Source organism: Thermobia domestica, chromosome 4, assembly GCF_964235325.1.
Source record: "Thermobia domestica chromosome 4, izTheDome1.hap1.1, whole genome shotgun sequence".
In the NCBI taxonomy this organism is placed as follows: Eukaryota; Metazoa; Arthropoda; class Insecta; order Zygentoma; family Lepismatidae; genus Thermobia; species Thermobia domestica.
This window is the reverse complement of record NC_137457.1, coordinates 30,170,381-30,184,603: the sequence shown is the minus strand read 5'-3', so window position 1 is coordinate 30,184,603 and position 14,223 is coordinate 30,170,381. Positions and strand designations below refer to the sequence as shown.

Below are 14,223 nucleotides of genomic sequence, written 5' to 3'. Positions count from 1 at the left end.
TGATTTAATTAACAGAAAACTTTGGCTAACAAACTCCTCTATCCTATACAGATAGTGAAACTGATCTTATCTTCTTAGAGCATCAATTTTGTTTTTCTTTCTTCAGTACACAGTTTTTAGACGCTTTAAAAACAAAATTCCACAGCACAACACAAATCAGGTAAATATTTAAGGAATTCTGAGAACTTCTAAGGGTTACGTACAACAGGAACGACCAATGCTCGTTTTTTCTGACTCAGGTAAGGATTGGGGGGGTAGATAAAATGATTGAATTCAACCTACCTACCACTACTGTTGATACCCTATGTGAATTGAGATCTTGAAGAATTTGTCTCAAAATATTTGGAAGACGTGCCTTGCCTGTTTCCGCTTCGCTTTCATTCGACAAAAATCCACTTTCCATTTCCATTGTTACCTACGATTTAAAAACAAAAGCAAACATAGTTAATAAAAACCAAACGACATAGTAAACAGGTTGAAAATTTTCAAATCAACATAATAAATAAGATGAAATTTCTAAATAGCTAAGCTGAACATGAATTCCGTGAAGCTCTACATTATATTTTTAAGGAATTAGGCTTAGCAAAAATTACTTTTATTTATAACTACTTGATGGATCATCATCAACTTTAGCAAGAATGTGAATTCGTTAATGGAGGTGATAATAACTGACACTGTCAAGCATGATGAAGTCAATATGTTCAGTTAGTTGGCGAAACAGTCACACAGTTATGATTTTAAAATAAACATGGATTTGCTCAGTCATTTGTATTTCTAATTTAAAAATGAAAATGAAATGAAATCTTTGAGTTTTACGTCCCACGGTTATGCCGGTTAGGCTAAAGGAGACGGTAATGATGAGAAATGAATGAAATGTGGAATGACGAAAGTGGAAGGAAACGGGAGAACCCCGAGAAAACCCACGAGCACGGTGTTTGTCCACAAAAAGTCCACACGGCGTGAGCTGGGATCGAACCAAGGACCCCAAGCACCAGAGGTGACCGCTCTACCACTGAGCCACCGCGCCCCCCTTTTTAGTTTAAGTTATTTAAGATAGCATAGCTAGTATGAACCCCAGTTACCTTTTCTTTAAGAGAGGTAATCTGCTTTGTCTATTAACACATGTGAAAAAAAATAATACTTCGTACTTCAACTTGGACGGGGATAAAACTTCGCATATACATAAATCTTAAATGCAACTCAATACAATATAATCCAAATGCTAAATACTCTTTTAGTTTTTTTCTTCAATATCATAATCTCTAAATAGACAGTTTAATTGACTTCATTAGTGCCTTTTTTCTTTCTTCTAAAGTGTCCACTTTACAAGACAAACTACGGAAGACTTTCAAACTATGAGAATTCAATATTCAACTTAAAATAGTACATTTATAATTACCGGTTGCAATAGACTAATAAGATTAAAAATTGAACTTGTTTCTCGATGCTGTTTGTTTGTTTATTTACTTTTGATTTGACGTATATACTGTTATGTAAGTATGTACAGATATGCTTAGAAATATGTTCTTCACAGTGAAATCAAATTGCTAAAGTTATTGCTTTCAATATAACTTTTTGTACTGTGGTTTATTCTGGTTGTTTGTGGTGAAATTGGAACGAAATTTCGTTTTGTGTGAATTACACCATAATCTGCATTGTAATAGCATTTGTGTGTGATGAGGATTCAATCCACAGATTCTAGATGGATCTGAAGTTCGATTCCCTAGCGTGTTTGATTGTTTTGCTATCCGCACTAATCATAATAGATTAACTTCGTAGACTGCATAACTCCAATTCTTCGTCTCATGGCTGCGTTACAATTTCAACACTTAATAGAAAACTTGATATGGATGCATTCAAATACAGGCTACCAGTTCAAACAGTTTATAGGATGAGCTCCTCCGTGGCTAAGCGGTTAGCGTGCGCGTCTTTGGCGTGGGAGACCCGGGTTCGATTCCCGGCGGGAGCTCATGTGGTTCGGATTCCACGTTAATCAGTAGGCCCACGTCTCATATAGCCTCGGAGCTGAACGGGACGTTAAACTCAAAATGAATGAATGAAAGTTTATAGGATAAAGTTAGCCCATTAAATAAAAAAACGACGTTCCTCCTTTTATGTTCCTTTCATTGTTGTTTCTGATACTTAAAAAATTTTTTTTTTATTTCCTATCAATATAAAATAGTAAAATACAGTAATAATAATTATAACAATAACTTACGCTGCCAAAAATGCGGTACAAAATTTACAAATTGGTACGCAAATTTAAATTTCCTCAGCAACTTACGACGCAAAAGCCAAAATCTAAAAACTAATATACAAAGGCTGAAAAGATATAAGTGCCAACAATGTTTTATCCCCGAGCTGCTGTTGGCAACACATGAAGAGGGTGGGTGGAGCTATACAACTCGGGTGGCGGCGTTAGTATAGGTGCTGCAGTTATAGTAATCGAACGTGTTTAATGTAGGTTGTCAAATCACACCGCTCTAGTACATGGATAAGAATCAAAGCGGTCCATGGAAAAACCGCCAGAGAATATAATTTTGGACCACGTGAAACATGCGGTAATGAGGCATTCCCGCATCGGACTGTGGCACGTTGGGTTCCGGCGTTTCGTGCAGGACGTGATAGTATGATGCAACAGGAACAAAGTGGAGGTCGAAAACGAAGCATTGAATTGATTCAATCTTTGCACTGCGTGTGGACAGGAGGTAGACTACCAGGGAATTCGCTAACGAGGTAGGAACATCTCACACTACAGGTGTTGCACAATGTCCTTGGTTAACGAAAAAATGCATTCCGGGGGATACTGCACCACCTTACAGAAGTTCAAAAATGGCACAGATACGCCCTCGCCACCCGAGGTACGTTTCAGACGGGAAGGTCGCGTCTTCCTGGACAGGATCATCCGTACCTGACGAAACATGGATGCACTCTTATGAGCCAGAATTTAAGCGCCAATCATCATCTCCCTGACCCAAGAAGCTGCGTCAGGGACATGGGAATGTGAAAATGATGCTGATAGTGGCATACGATGTACGTGGTGTCATATTATGGCATGCAGTTCCTCCAAACCAGATTGTAAATGCAGTGTACTACCACAGGTTTCTGGAACATCATCATCGTCCTGCACTGCACTGGAAAAGAACCAATTTCATAATGATCCATCCATTGTTCTGCATGGGAAACGCCCGTTGTCACAAGGCACCTGTTTGCACGATGGGGGTGGGAGGTTCTGGAGCACCCACCCTATTCACCGGACATGAGTCTATATGACTCATCTGTTCCCTAAGATAAAAGAACCACTGCGACGGATACGTTTCCGCAGCAGAGGTGCCATACTTCGAGCTGTAGGACACTCTCTTGCAGACATTTACAAAGAAGGCACAGCTGCTATCCTGCGACTTCCCCAGTCACCCATGCTGCAGGAGATTACGTTCAAGGCTTGTAGAATATCTCATGACTGTACAATAAATGGTTCACGAAAGATTTATATGTTGACACTTATTTCTTTCCAGCCCCGTATATGCAAAAGACAATAAATTAGTGAATTACCAAATACTCAGCCAACTTCTTCACCACTGGTTCATATTGAACAGTCCTTGCCCAAGCATCACATACAAAACACAAGTTGAAGTAGAAGGCATTCCGTTCGTACTTTGGACTGTCAATTCTTACGGGAAACCCTGTGATTTTGTACCCTAAAGCGTTTCTGTAAATTAAAAATACTTATATAATTACTTCACTAAATTATACACAGTAAAGAGTAAGAGTGAGAGTAGGAAATTGGAGTGTCTTTTCGTACCAGTCAGTGTCTAAAATTCACTGGCAAGTTCACCATGAAAGAAAATACAACATGGAAAACATGCAAAGACAGTGATAAAAGCACTAGGGCAAAATTAGTAACAGTGGGATATTAATCTTCTTTTGTCGAGGTTATGCGGCAAGAGTACAGAAAGGTCAAAATTGCTATTAAATGTAACTGGTAATGAAAAATGAAATCTTTAAGTTTTACGTCCCACAGTTGTGCCGGCTAGGCTAAAGGAGACGGTGATTATGAGAAATGAATGAAATGGTGGAATGAAGAAAGTGACAGGAAACGGGAGTATCTCGAGGAAACCCACGCACACGGTGTTTGTCCACCACAAAGTTCACTTGACGCGAGCTGGGATCGAACCAAGGACCCCATGCACCAGAAGTAAACGTTCTATCACTGAGCCACCAAGGCCCCGCAATGAAAAATAAGTTTAGTAATAGACATTGGACAAACACCAAGAAATGGGAGCAAGAAATGAGTTTAATATAAACACTAGGATTATCACAATGCAGATAGGATATGGAGGTGACGGAGAAACATAAAACCATTAAGATCGCTCTCTGGTCATCTCCACGCAGTGTTGGTAAGTCTGCTTGTAGGGCAAAGTCTGTTCCAAGCATGATGAAGTCAGTCAGGCCAATCCACAAGAAAATGTTGAATATTTTGTCTAGCACAAAATGGTGTCTTCGCCACGAAGTAGAAATCCATGTGTTAAGTGTGAATATCCAATGTGAAGTCGAGTTAGAATTCGTTCCTCCTGTCGAGATCTTGAGCTAGTGGTCCAGATACAAAATGTAGGTTTGAGTAATTTATTGTTAGCAGCCTGGTCCCATTCGAAAAAAAAAACACATATGTTACGTCCCACGCTTATGCAGGTTAGGCTAAAGGGGACGATGATTATGAGAAATGAAGAGGGTGAGAGGAAACGGGAGAACCCTGAGAAACCACGAAGTCCACACGACACGAGCTGGGATCGAACCAGGGACCCTAAGCACCGGAGGTGAACGTTCTACCACTGAGCCACCGCGCCCCCATTGGTCCCATTCGAGCTGCCACCGCTGATGCAACTAAGCAGTGAACAGCGAACGCAGATCGGTGCTGGGTATGGGGAGACGAAGCTCTCTTCCTTCGTGGGCATCAGTTTTCGCTGCACGGTCTGCTTCATCATCACCAGCTGCGCCAACATAGCTTGGAATCCAGCAGAGTTGTACCTCACATTCCTGTGCTAATAATCTGGGACACGATAGGAAGACTTGCTGGACGAAAGTGTGGACATCATGAAGGCTACATTTTGAGAGTCGCAACAAATTAACATCCTACGTATGACATGCAGAGAGATATAACATAAAGTTTGTAATATTGCAACCTGATCAGCAGTGAATGTATATTGAAGAAAAGTCGTATAGTTTAAAATAAGAAGTACGTGCATCTTTGGAACCATCAGAAAAAAAAAAAAAAAGAGCATTGAAACTGCACTGAAGAGGAGAGAAACTCTTGTTGAAATGCGTAAGGACTGGTGCTTTGCTTCTTATATTGGGTTAAATGGAAACAAATAGCTGAACGAAGTACCTTTCATAGAGGTGTAGGCGGAAAATCCAACCGATATAAAGGCATCCGAAAGGCCCAGAGCATAATTTCCAAAAGATCTAATAATGTTAGTAGCGCTCTCCAGTTTCCAGTACAAAAGATGAAGGATGGCGAGGCATTGACTTTAGATGAGTCAAATAGTGGAGCATCAACTGATGACGGCGCTGATTAGAGATGGCTCGTGTGCTTCAGCATACAAGCTGTGAGTAGGACTAGTACGGAATGCATCAGCAGCTAAACGTAAAATAGAACGATGAGCCAGTGTTTAATTAGCGCAACGTGGTAAGACTGACTGATCAGTAAACAACACATCCGAACTTTGAACGAATTAGAATACGATATAGTCGTAAAAGGACAATGCATCACTACCCCAAGAAATATGGGACAATACTTTCAGAAGATTGAGTTCTCTTAGCTCTCGTAGATGAACTGCCTAAGACAGCTAGTGATCAAACTGAAGCCCCAGAAATCGGATGTTATTAATAGAAGACAAGCATGTATGACCCAGACAAAGATCTGAATGATACGCACAGTACAGTACGCGACAGAAGTGGATACAGGCTTGTCGATGGAGAAAGTAAGTCCAGTGATCATTGACCAACATGAAAGCATGTTCAATGTGAGTTCTAATTGTCTAACAGCAAAACAGAGATAACAACTGCGGCAATAAATAGCCAGGTTGTCCACATACAACATTTCCATGAACGGGAGCTACTATCTGTGTCATAGCACCACTTATCGCCACAGCAAAGAGAATCACGCTTAAAAAACAATACCTTGTGGAACGTCATTTTCCCGCAAGAAGCGGTCGGAGAGTGTAGAATCTAATCGGACTCGAAAATATCAATCTCCAATAAAACTGGTGTACAAAGAGACCCTACAGCCTCGTGCTCCCCAAAACTGACGTAAAATTCCATAACGCCAGGTGGTGTCATAAGCAGGATTGTTGGAATTTTCCCCAGCCCAAAATTCTCTTTTTTGGTAAAACCCACATAAAAAACACAATAAAAACCAAAAAAGCCCATCTCAAAAAATACACTTCAAAACTTGGATTGAAATAATAATCTTAATATGATTATAATTACTTTCTTTAATCGTACTATACTTCTTAGTGTATGCTCAGTTTCAAAATTGGTTTAAAATATGTGTTTACTACCAGAACAGAATACCATTGAAAACAAAAAAAAAGGTTTGGGAATCATTCATGATAAATCAGGGTTTGAGCTCGATCAAATTCCCTGTAACACTGCACTGTTCAACTGTAATCTATGACATAAAAATTACAAGAATCTTGTTTGTCTGCAGAACACGGTAAAACGGTTAAACCATTTGGAATGAATTTTTGAGTATACAATAGTTAGTACCCACCCTGAGCTGGGGATTTTATATTATTTTGATTCAAGGGCGCAACCTAGGAAAAGGAATAGAGGAAGTTCAAGTCATGTAAAAAAGAAAAAAAAAATACAGTATGTCATGAGCGCGCCAGGTTAGGAAGATAGAACTTGGTATATAAACTCCTCATTAAAAATAAATTGCAACTTTTTTTTTTGAAACTTTTCGTTTTAAGGGGAAGGAATAATTTTCCATAATTCATTTGTTATCATTCAAAACGATGTTACCTGTTGTTTGTGATTGCATCACGGGGAAACGGTTGAACAGTTTGAAATGCATTTCGGAACGCAGATTATTATTTATTTACGTATTTATTGTGTTACTCTGATTAAAGAGCACATCGTAATGGAAGTAAAGGTGGTTCAAAATTTCAGCCAAAATTACAATATCTTGTGAGCACGTCAAGTTAGGAAAATAAAATTCGGTATATTAATACCTCACCAAAAATAAGGAGACACGTCACTTTCTGTTTTTGAAAATTTTAAGGGAAAAAAGAGGGTGTTTTCTATAATTTCTTTCTTAACATTAAATCGACGATGTCTGCTTGTAACCGCGTAGCGGAAAATAGTTGAACAGTTTGAAATAAATATTAAAACCTATCTCAAGCTAGGATATTCATATAACTTTCCTTAAAGGGTGTATCCTAAAGGTGAAGGTGGTTAAAAATTCTTGCCAGAAATAGAACAACATCCATTCAGTAGGTTTTTTTTTTTATTTATTTATTTATTTATTTATTATATCTCTGGCTCTTGAACCTGATTAACTATCTCAATATTTGCCTGACGTGTATTGAGTGGACGGCTGGATCAAGGATTTGAATCATAAGTGTAAGAAGGGATTTTATTCCCATTCTGTATTACATAAGATTATCCACTTCCTTGTTACTCTAGAAAATTATGAACTTCCTTCTTTCTAGAAATCGAAATATAACAGTGTGTAATGGTGTAAAGTGTGTCCACGAAACAGCATGGGACTTCACGGATTCCTCGTCATCATTTTCTCTTCCTTTTTTGTTATTTCTAAGTCTAGTTCAATGTCCCATGATTATGCACCAGGGCTAAGGAAGACTGCGATGATATGGATAATAATGGTGGCATGACGAAAGTGGTAGGAAACGGGAAAACTCCGAGAAAACCCATGCACAAGAGGTTTGTCCACGCCGAAGCTGGGATCGTACTAGGAACCCGCGCCAGACGTGAACTACCGCGATCCCACAAGGACATTTCGTAGTTTCATGTGCACAGTAGAACCTATATGCTTAAATGGGATTTTAAGTAGAAATATGGCTTTAAATATACGCACAAAATTTAATAAAACCCAATATTACCCAATAAGTTAGTTGGGTCGAACGGAAAACGAATGAGGGAGTGTTAGAAATGGTGGGGGAGAAAAGAACAGTTTTAGATATTATTAAGAAGAGGAAAAGAGACTGGTTGAGACATTGCCTAAGAAGAAATTGTATTATGAGGGACATCCTAGAGGGTATGATGGCGGAAAAGAGAGGGAAGGAGCGAAGGAGACTACAATTAATGGATGATATAGAAAGAAAAAACTCATACGTGAAGACGAAGAGGTTAGCGGAGGACCATGGAGCATGGAAGCTTCTCAGCTGCGGCAAGTGACCTGCCAATAAGAGCAGAATACCTATGATGATGATGATGAATATTACCCAATAAAACCCAATTTTACCCAATAAAATCCACTGGGCTTTTTTTTTTTTCTAAATAACTGGGTTCTTTACAACCCTGGAAGCTTTCAGAAAATCAAAGATGGCGATCAGATGTTGGCTATGGCGAAAAGCATTCTAGATTACACACTCAAAATGAACAAGATGATCAGTAGTGGAATGAAAGTTTCGAAAATCACATTGGAGATTAGAAAGTAACGAGTAAGTTTCCAAATATCACACTAACGTGCATAAATCATTTTCTCCAATAACTTGAATAAGCAACTTAAGGCAATTGGTCTGTAACTGGTGCTGAATGTCGCCGACTTCCCAGATTTGAGGACAGGAAGAATAAAAACCTCACGCCAGATAGTAGAAAAGGGTCCTTCAATCTAGATATGATTTTAAAGGTCTAAATGATCACATTTTGCCAGTGGCATGAAGATTGTAAAGAATAGCATAGTGTATGGAATTTGGTTCAGGTGCAGTGTTCTTAGTGCTGGGAAGAGTGTAACCACTCCGTGTTCGAGTCGCTGTTCGCGGTTCGTGGTCCTACTAATAAGGATTCTCCTGAGACTGGAACTTACCTGGACAGGACGATGAAGGACCTCTCCAAGAAGAGGTTACAAACTGTTTCCAAATCGCTCGTCGGTCTCAATGATGAGATGAGCATTAGGCGCCGAGAGGTTCGGATATCTCGTCCCGAAAACCTCACGGACGATAAGACGGTCATCAGACCATAACGCACATAAACATCACTCACACAAACAACGAAAACACCCTAGATTAAATAACACTATGTTTATTTATTAGAATACTAATATATAAAAAAACAACGAAGAGAAATGAACACAACACTTAACACAGAGTATGGATAATAATTTTCAGCACTAAAATCGCACTTTGCCTTTCTAATGCACTGTAGCCCTTTGTATATATATATATATATATATATATATATATATATATATATATATATATATATATATATATTATAATTCAGATTTCACTGCAGATGCTTCTCTTACACCATTGACACACTTAGGGGATTAGCACTGGGGAAAAGTTGCCGGGATAATCCCACATAAAATCCAGTTGCTGCGCCAAACAATCCTGAAGCGTAAAGGCGAGTCTTCAGCAAATTAAAATAGAGAGCCTCCAAAGTAGAATACTGATGTTGGGGGGCGCGTATATAACTGACATGTACGCACAAGGTCTGAGGACCTGGGACTTCACTAGCTGGGGGCTAGCCGTAAGAAAACGTCCTTCGCCGGCTAATAGCTTATGCCCCTTAACACAAAATCATACTTAATTCCCGACGCAACGTGCGTGGTGGCTGCAGACAATACCGGAGTCAAACTCCCTGAGCACCCAAGCTCAAGGTACGAGCCGCAGTGGTTTACTGAAGAGTGTTGGCAGTTCATTCCAAAAACCACTTAGTTAAATCACCTGTGTGCACATGCAGACAGAATACGGAAAATAATTTATGTAAATTTTAGTTTACTGGCTACGATGCACGAGACACTGCGATAACTCGGGCGTGAGAAAGCACAGATAAGAAACTGTAAAACCAACGAGACTGGCGTCACTTTGGTCACTTGAACATCTGGTCCAGCCAGTATTTTTCTAAACTACTTCCATAAGCGATTAAAGAAAGCACTTAATTTAGTTCCAAATAACTGCAGTATATATACTGTGCATAATAAGAAGTCAGGGAGAAACACTGAAATGGTTCGTCACTAACTGAAATGTTCTCACCAAAAGCAATGTTTTAAATATATATATATATGAAAAAATAATGAAAGACTTCTTTGTCCAGTTGTGTGGGAAGGAAGCAATTCCCACCAAAGAAAGAACTTATTTGCATCGCAGAATGAAGTATAAACCGAAAAAATAATCACTGTCTTTACGAAATATACAGAGCGTCCACAAAAAATACTTCTATAACCTGGTGGCGGTTATAAGAGCATCAGTAAAAGGTAAGTTGCAATCTTCATTATTTGATGACGCAAAATGTAAGGGTATTCTCCTCGTGCCTTAGCTTGTTGAGAGAATGGCGAATAATTAGCCGGACTCGAAACTGTAGCAAAGTCCTGGCCCAATTCATTGGCAATCCGCTTCTGGTCACCGATCAGTTCGTCTTGAATAACCTAAAAACGTTGACCGGAATGGAGTAATCCTAAAGACGACGAACTTTGGGCCGAACAGAACTCAGTGAACTGGGGATATACTGTAGTTGCACCAGCTACATCGTTTGTTTATCGAAGTAACGTGCTCTGGCACGAAGGCGACGAAACTATGTTAAACTGTCAACAGTACGAGCACGATAAAAGGGACGAAGTGCGCGGCGTCGTACATGAGTAGCTTGACATATTTCTTCCGACCACCCAGGAACAGTTCGTTTTCGAGGAGCCCCTGAAATCGAAGCAGTAGCAGCAGCTACCACACTTGCGTGAAAAGCCTGAAGGTGTTCATCAACAGAAAGCTGGGGGACAGATATAAAGTCAAAACTGTCAGAAAACTGATCAAGTCTGAACGGCGGAGATTGTAACGAGGCAAATGAGTAAATTGTAAAGCAGGTAGCCCAGAGAAAACGATTGGAAAGTGATCAATGGCACATTAATCATGGTAGACATGCCACTGAAGATTAACTGTGGCAATGGTAAAATGTGTTGATCTGCCATTATTTGGTAAGATAGGTGTAAAGTGTAGAGAAAAGTTGCAAATTCTAGACCTCGAAGCTCGGTACGAGGGGAACTCCACAGTTCATGATAAGAATTAAAGTTCCCCAACCAGAATAACTGGGTGTGCGAGTTGACGACATAGCTCATGGAGATCAGCAGACGTAAAAGCTTCAGGTCGTGTGATGTAATGTTCCAGAAAATTATCGGCTGTCCAAAGAAAACTTGGAACAGCTAGAATCTGGAAATCGCTAGTGAAAGTGGAATGATCTGGGTGAAAGTAGAATGATACTTGTCCTGTATTCCAACTTCTACTCTATCAGCTGCATGTCCATCACCGTCCTTGCAATGGCGGTAAAGAGTGTAACTGGAAAAAACAACAGAGCGAGTATCAATAATGCCAGATTCTTGGAGACACAAAATGACCGTCTGAATGACAGTTAAAAGGTGTTTAAATTCTTCAGCGTGGAACAGCCATTAACATTCCATTGGAGAAGAGCCATTATGGGTAAGAATTAAGAATGACTGAAGGTTTACAACGTTTTATCTTCTTCTTCTTACTTTTAAAAGGAAGGAAATTATCAAGATTGCCCTCCATCATACATTCCTTCAAAGAGGTGCGGGAGTAAGTAATGAACGTTTGTTTTTTACTTATCCGGAGGACTCAAAGACTGCTGACGTGCACGATTTTGTTTCACAGAAGAGGTGCGCTCAACTGCACGGTCTGATGTGGACCTTTTAGTTTGTTTCGATACAGAAGAAGGTGGTGTACTCTAAGAACTGTTCCTTCAAGAATCGCTGAACAAGATTCCCGGGAATTTCTCCACAACTAATGGTGGTTTGGGTAACTGATGTGCATTGTTCACTGCTGGCGCAACAGGAAGATCACATTCCTGAGTGCTGACATCTACCGTCTGTGTTCCGTGGAACGAGTAGATTTCAAAGCAGATGAAAAGGTGGAGTTACGACAGTATTCACCAGTTTGATGTGGCACTTAGACTCAGCGGTGCATTTTTTTTTTTTTTTTTTTTTCGTAATCATAAGTTCACGAATTACTTTCTCATCTTTGAATGTCGGACAGTCACGAGACTACGCCGGACATGCTGCTTTACAATTTGCACATTTAGGTGGGGCCGTACATTGTATTGGACCATGTGCTGCGTCAGAACATTTGCCACTGATGGCAGAGGCATTGCATGATGCAGATGAGTGGTCAAAATGCTGGCACTTGAAACAGCGCACAGTGAGAGGAATGTATGGTTTCCCCTTTACGCAATAAGAGGCTACAGAGAGCTCCTTCGTGTCTAAGCGGTTAGTGTACGCGTCTTTGACGCGGGAGCTCATGTGATTCGGATTCCACGTTAATCAGTAGGTCCACGTTTCATATAGCCTCGCTGCTGAACGGGACGTTAAACTCAAAATCAACTCAACTCAAGAGGCTACAGAAAGATTAATAGGTAGGCCGGGATACCAAACGCAATGATATAGGAAGCAATGGTCCAACATGCGCATTCCTAGCTTTCCTTTTTAGGGCATCACTCCATCCAGCTCGGCTAGGCGCCAATAAGCTTCACTCCGCCGTCCCAAGGCAACCAAATTCAGATCCAAAAATCACTGCCAGTTAAAATAATTAAAACAATGAAAATTCGACTCACAAATGAAATCAGAATTCATAACGTTTTGCCAAGTCACAACAGAAAATCAGGCCGGCTTCATCCGAGACATCATATTATACAATAACATCATTTTCCTGCGGTAGATTAGTGATATAAGTGACCATCCGCAGCAGAAGTTTTACGGGATGTGTGATAAGTTCTCCACCTGGAGACCAGTGGCTGTTGCAGTTCCGAAGAGCTAGGTAATGAGGTATTGCCTTATTCCTGACGTCGGGAAATTGTACACAACAGTTTTCTATTAAATAAAAACCAGTACTACCTTGTATCCGTACGGAGAGTAAATTTCCACTAAATGATTTAAATACTCTCTGTTATTTTCATCATTAACATCTTGGAACTCATACGCTAAATTTATTGTAAGTCCTCTCATCTAAGAAATATTCCATAAGAGAAGAACGGCATTAATCAGAAATGTGTTGAAAACAATTCCGAAATACCAGAAAACTGTGAAATCTTGTACGCTTCTTCTGTGAAACTCTTTATGTAACGATTATCTTCTTAAAACTAAGTCATAAGCTGTCTGTGAACTGCTAAAAACAAGGCAAAAAAAAAAAGTTACACTTTCATATTGCACCATAACGTCACCTTGAAATGTTACTCGTAAGCTTCAAATATTGTCTGTGCGTAGAAAATTTAATGGAATTATTTTTACATTATCGAGGATTCACATGAATGTACAGGATAAGGAAATATTATCCCTTATCTACATCAGAGATTTCTGCAAAAGATGAAGGTGGTTATAACTCGTTATAGCCATATTTTTGTGAATAATATTTCCTTATCCTATTTGAATTGGTGAGTGAAAGAACACTCCAAGTTTAAACTAAGCCATTATAGTTAACTTAAAAAATAATTGTTGAATGCATAAAACATATACATGTGGACTGGTATAACGTTTTCAAGTTATTACGTAATTAAAAATGAATTTTATGTATAGAACAGTATAATATAATTTTCTTATTGAAATATTCATGAAGTGTGAATTTGGAGTCTAGTATTGTTCTTCCACTCACCGATTCATTTATATCCCAACTTTACGATCACTTTATTCGCGACTCTATGGACTGGCGTGTTTAAAAATAATTCCATTGAACTTAGCGACTTCAAAAGTATAAAAAGAGCAATTATAAATTTATCCAAGGGTTGGCACTTTTTGGTAGTGGCATGAATTATCAGGTTCTTCAGTAAGATTTGTCATGCGATACGAGATTATGCTAGTAGATTCGTCGTTTTATGTTTCTACAGATGGCACGTCTTTGTGATAAACACACGTGAGATTTCATATAAATCCGTCAACTCATTCGTATCATTACAGCTCGTCAAAATTGACTTTTTTTTTTTTTTTTTTTTTTTGTGACAAAATTGAACATCGTGCAGTGATAAAATCTCTAGTTTGGAAGGTGTAAC

The 14,223-nt window shown here is 39.3% G+C and overlaps 1 protein-coding gene across 1 annotated transcript in view; it reads right to left on the bottom strand.

The window, feature by feature from the left end:
- LOC145683805 (GATOR1 complex protein NPRL2-like) overlaps positions 1 to 14,223 on the bottom strand; it is a 63,369-nt gene that overhangs the window by 33,504 nt on the left and 15,642 nt on the right. The window contains exons 3-4 of the mRNA XM_081755396.1: positions 3,553 to 3,709; positions 283 to 415 (exon numbers count right to left, since the gene is read on the bottom strand). Coding sequence (XP_081611522.1) covers positions 283 to 415; positions 3,553 to 3,709 — 290 coding nt within the window. The remainder of the gene's footprint in view (positions 1 to 282; positions 416 to 3,552; positions 3,710 to 14,223) is intronic.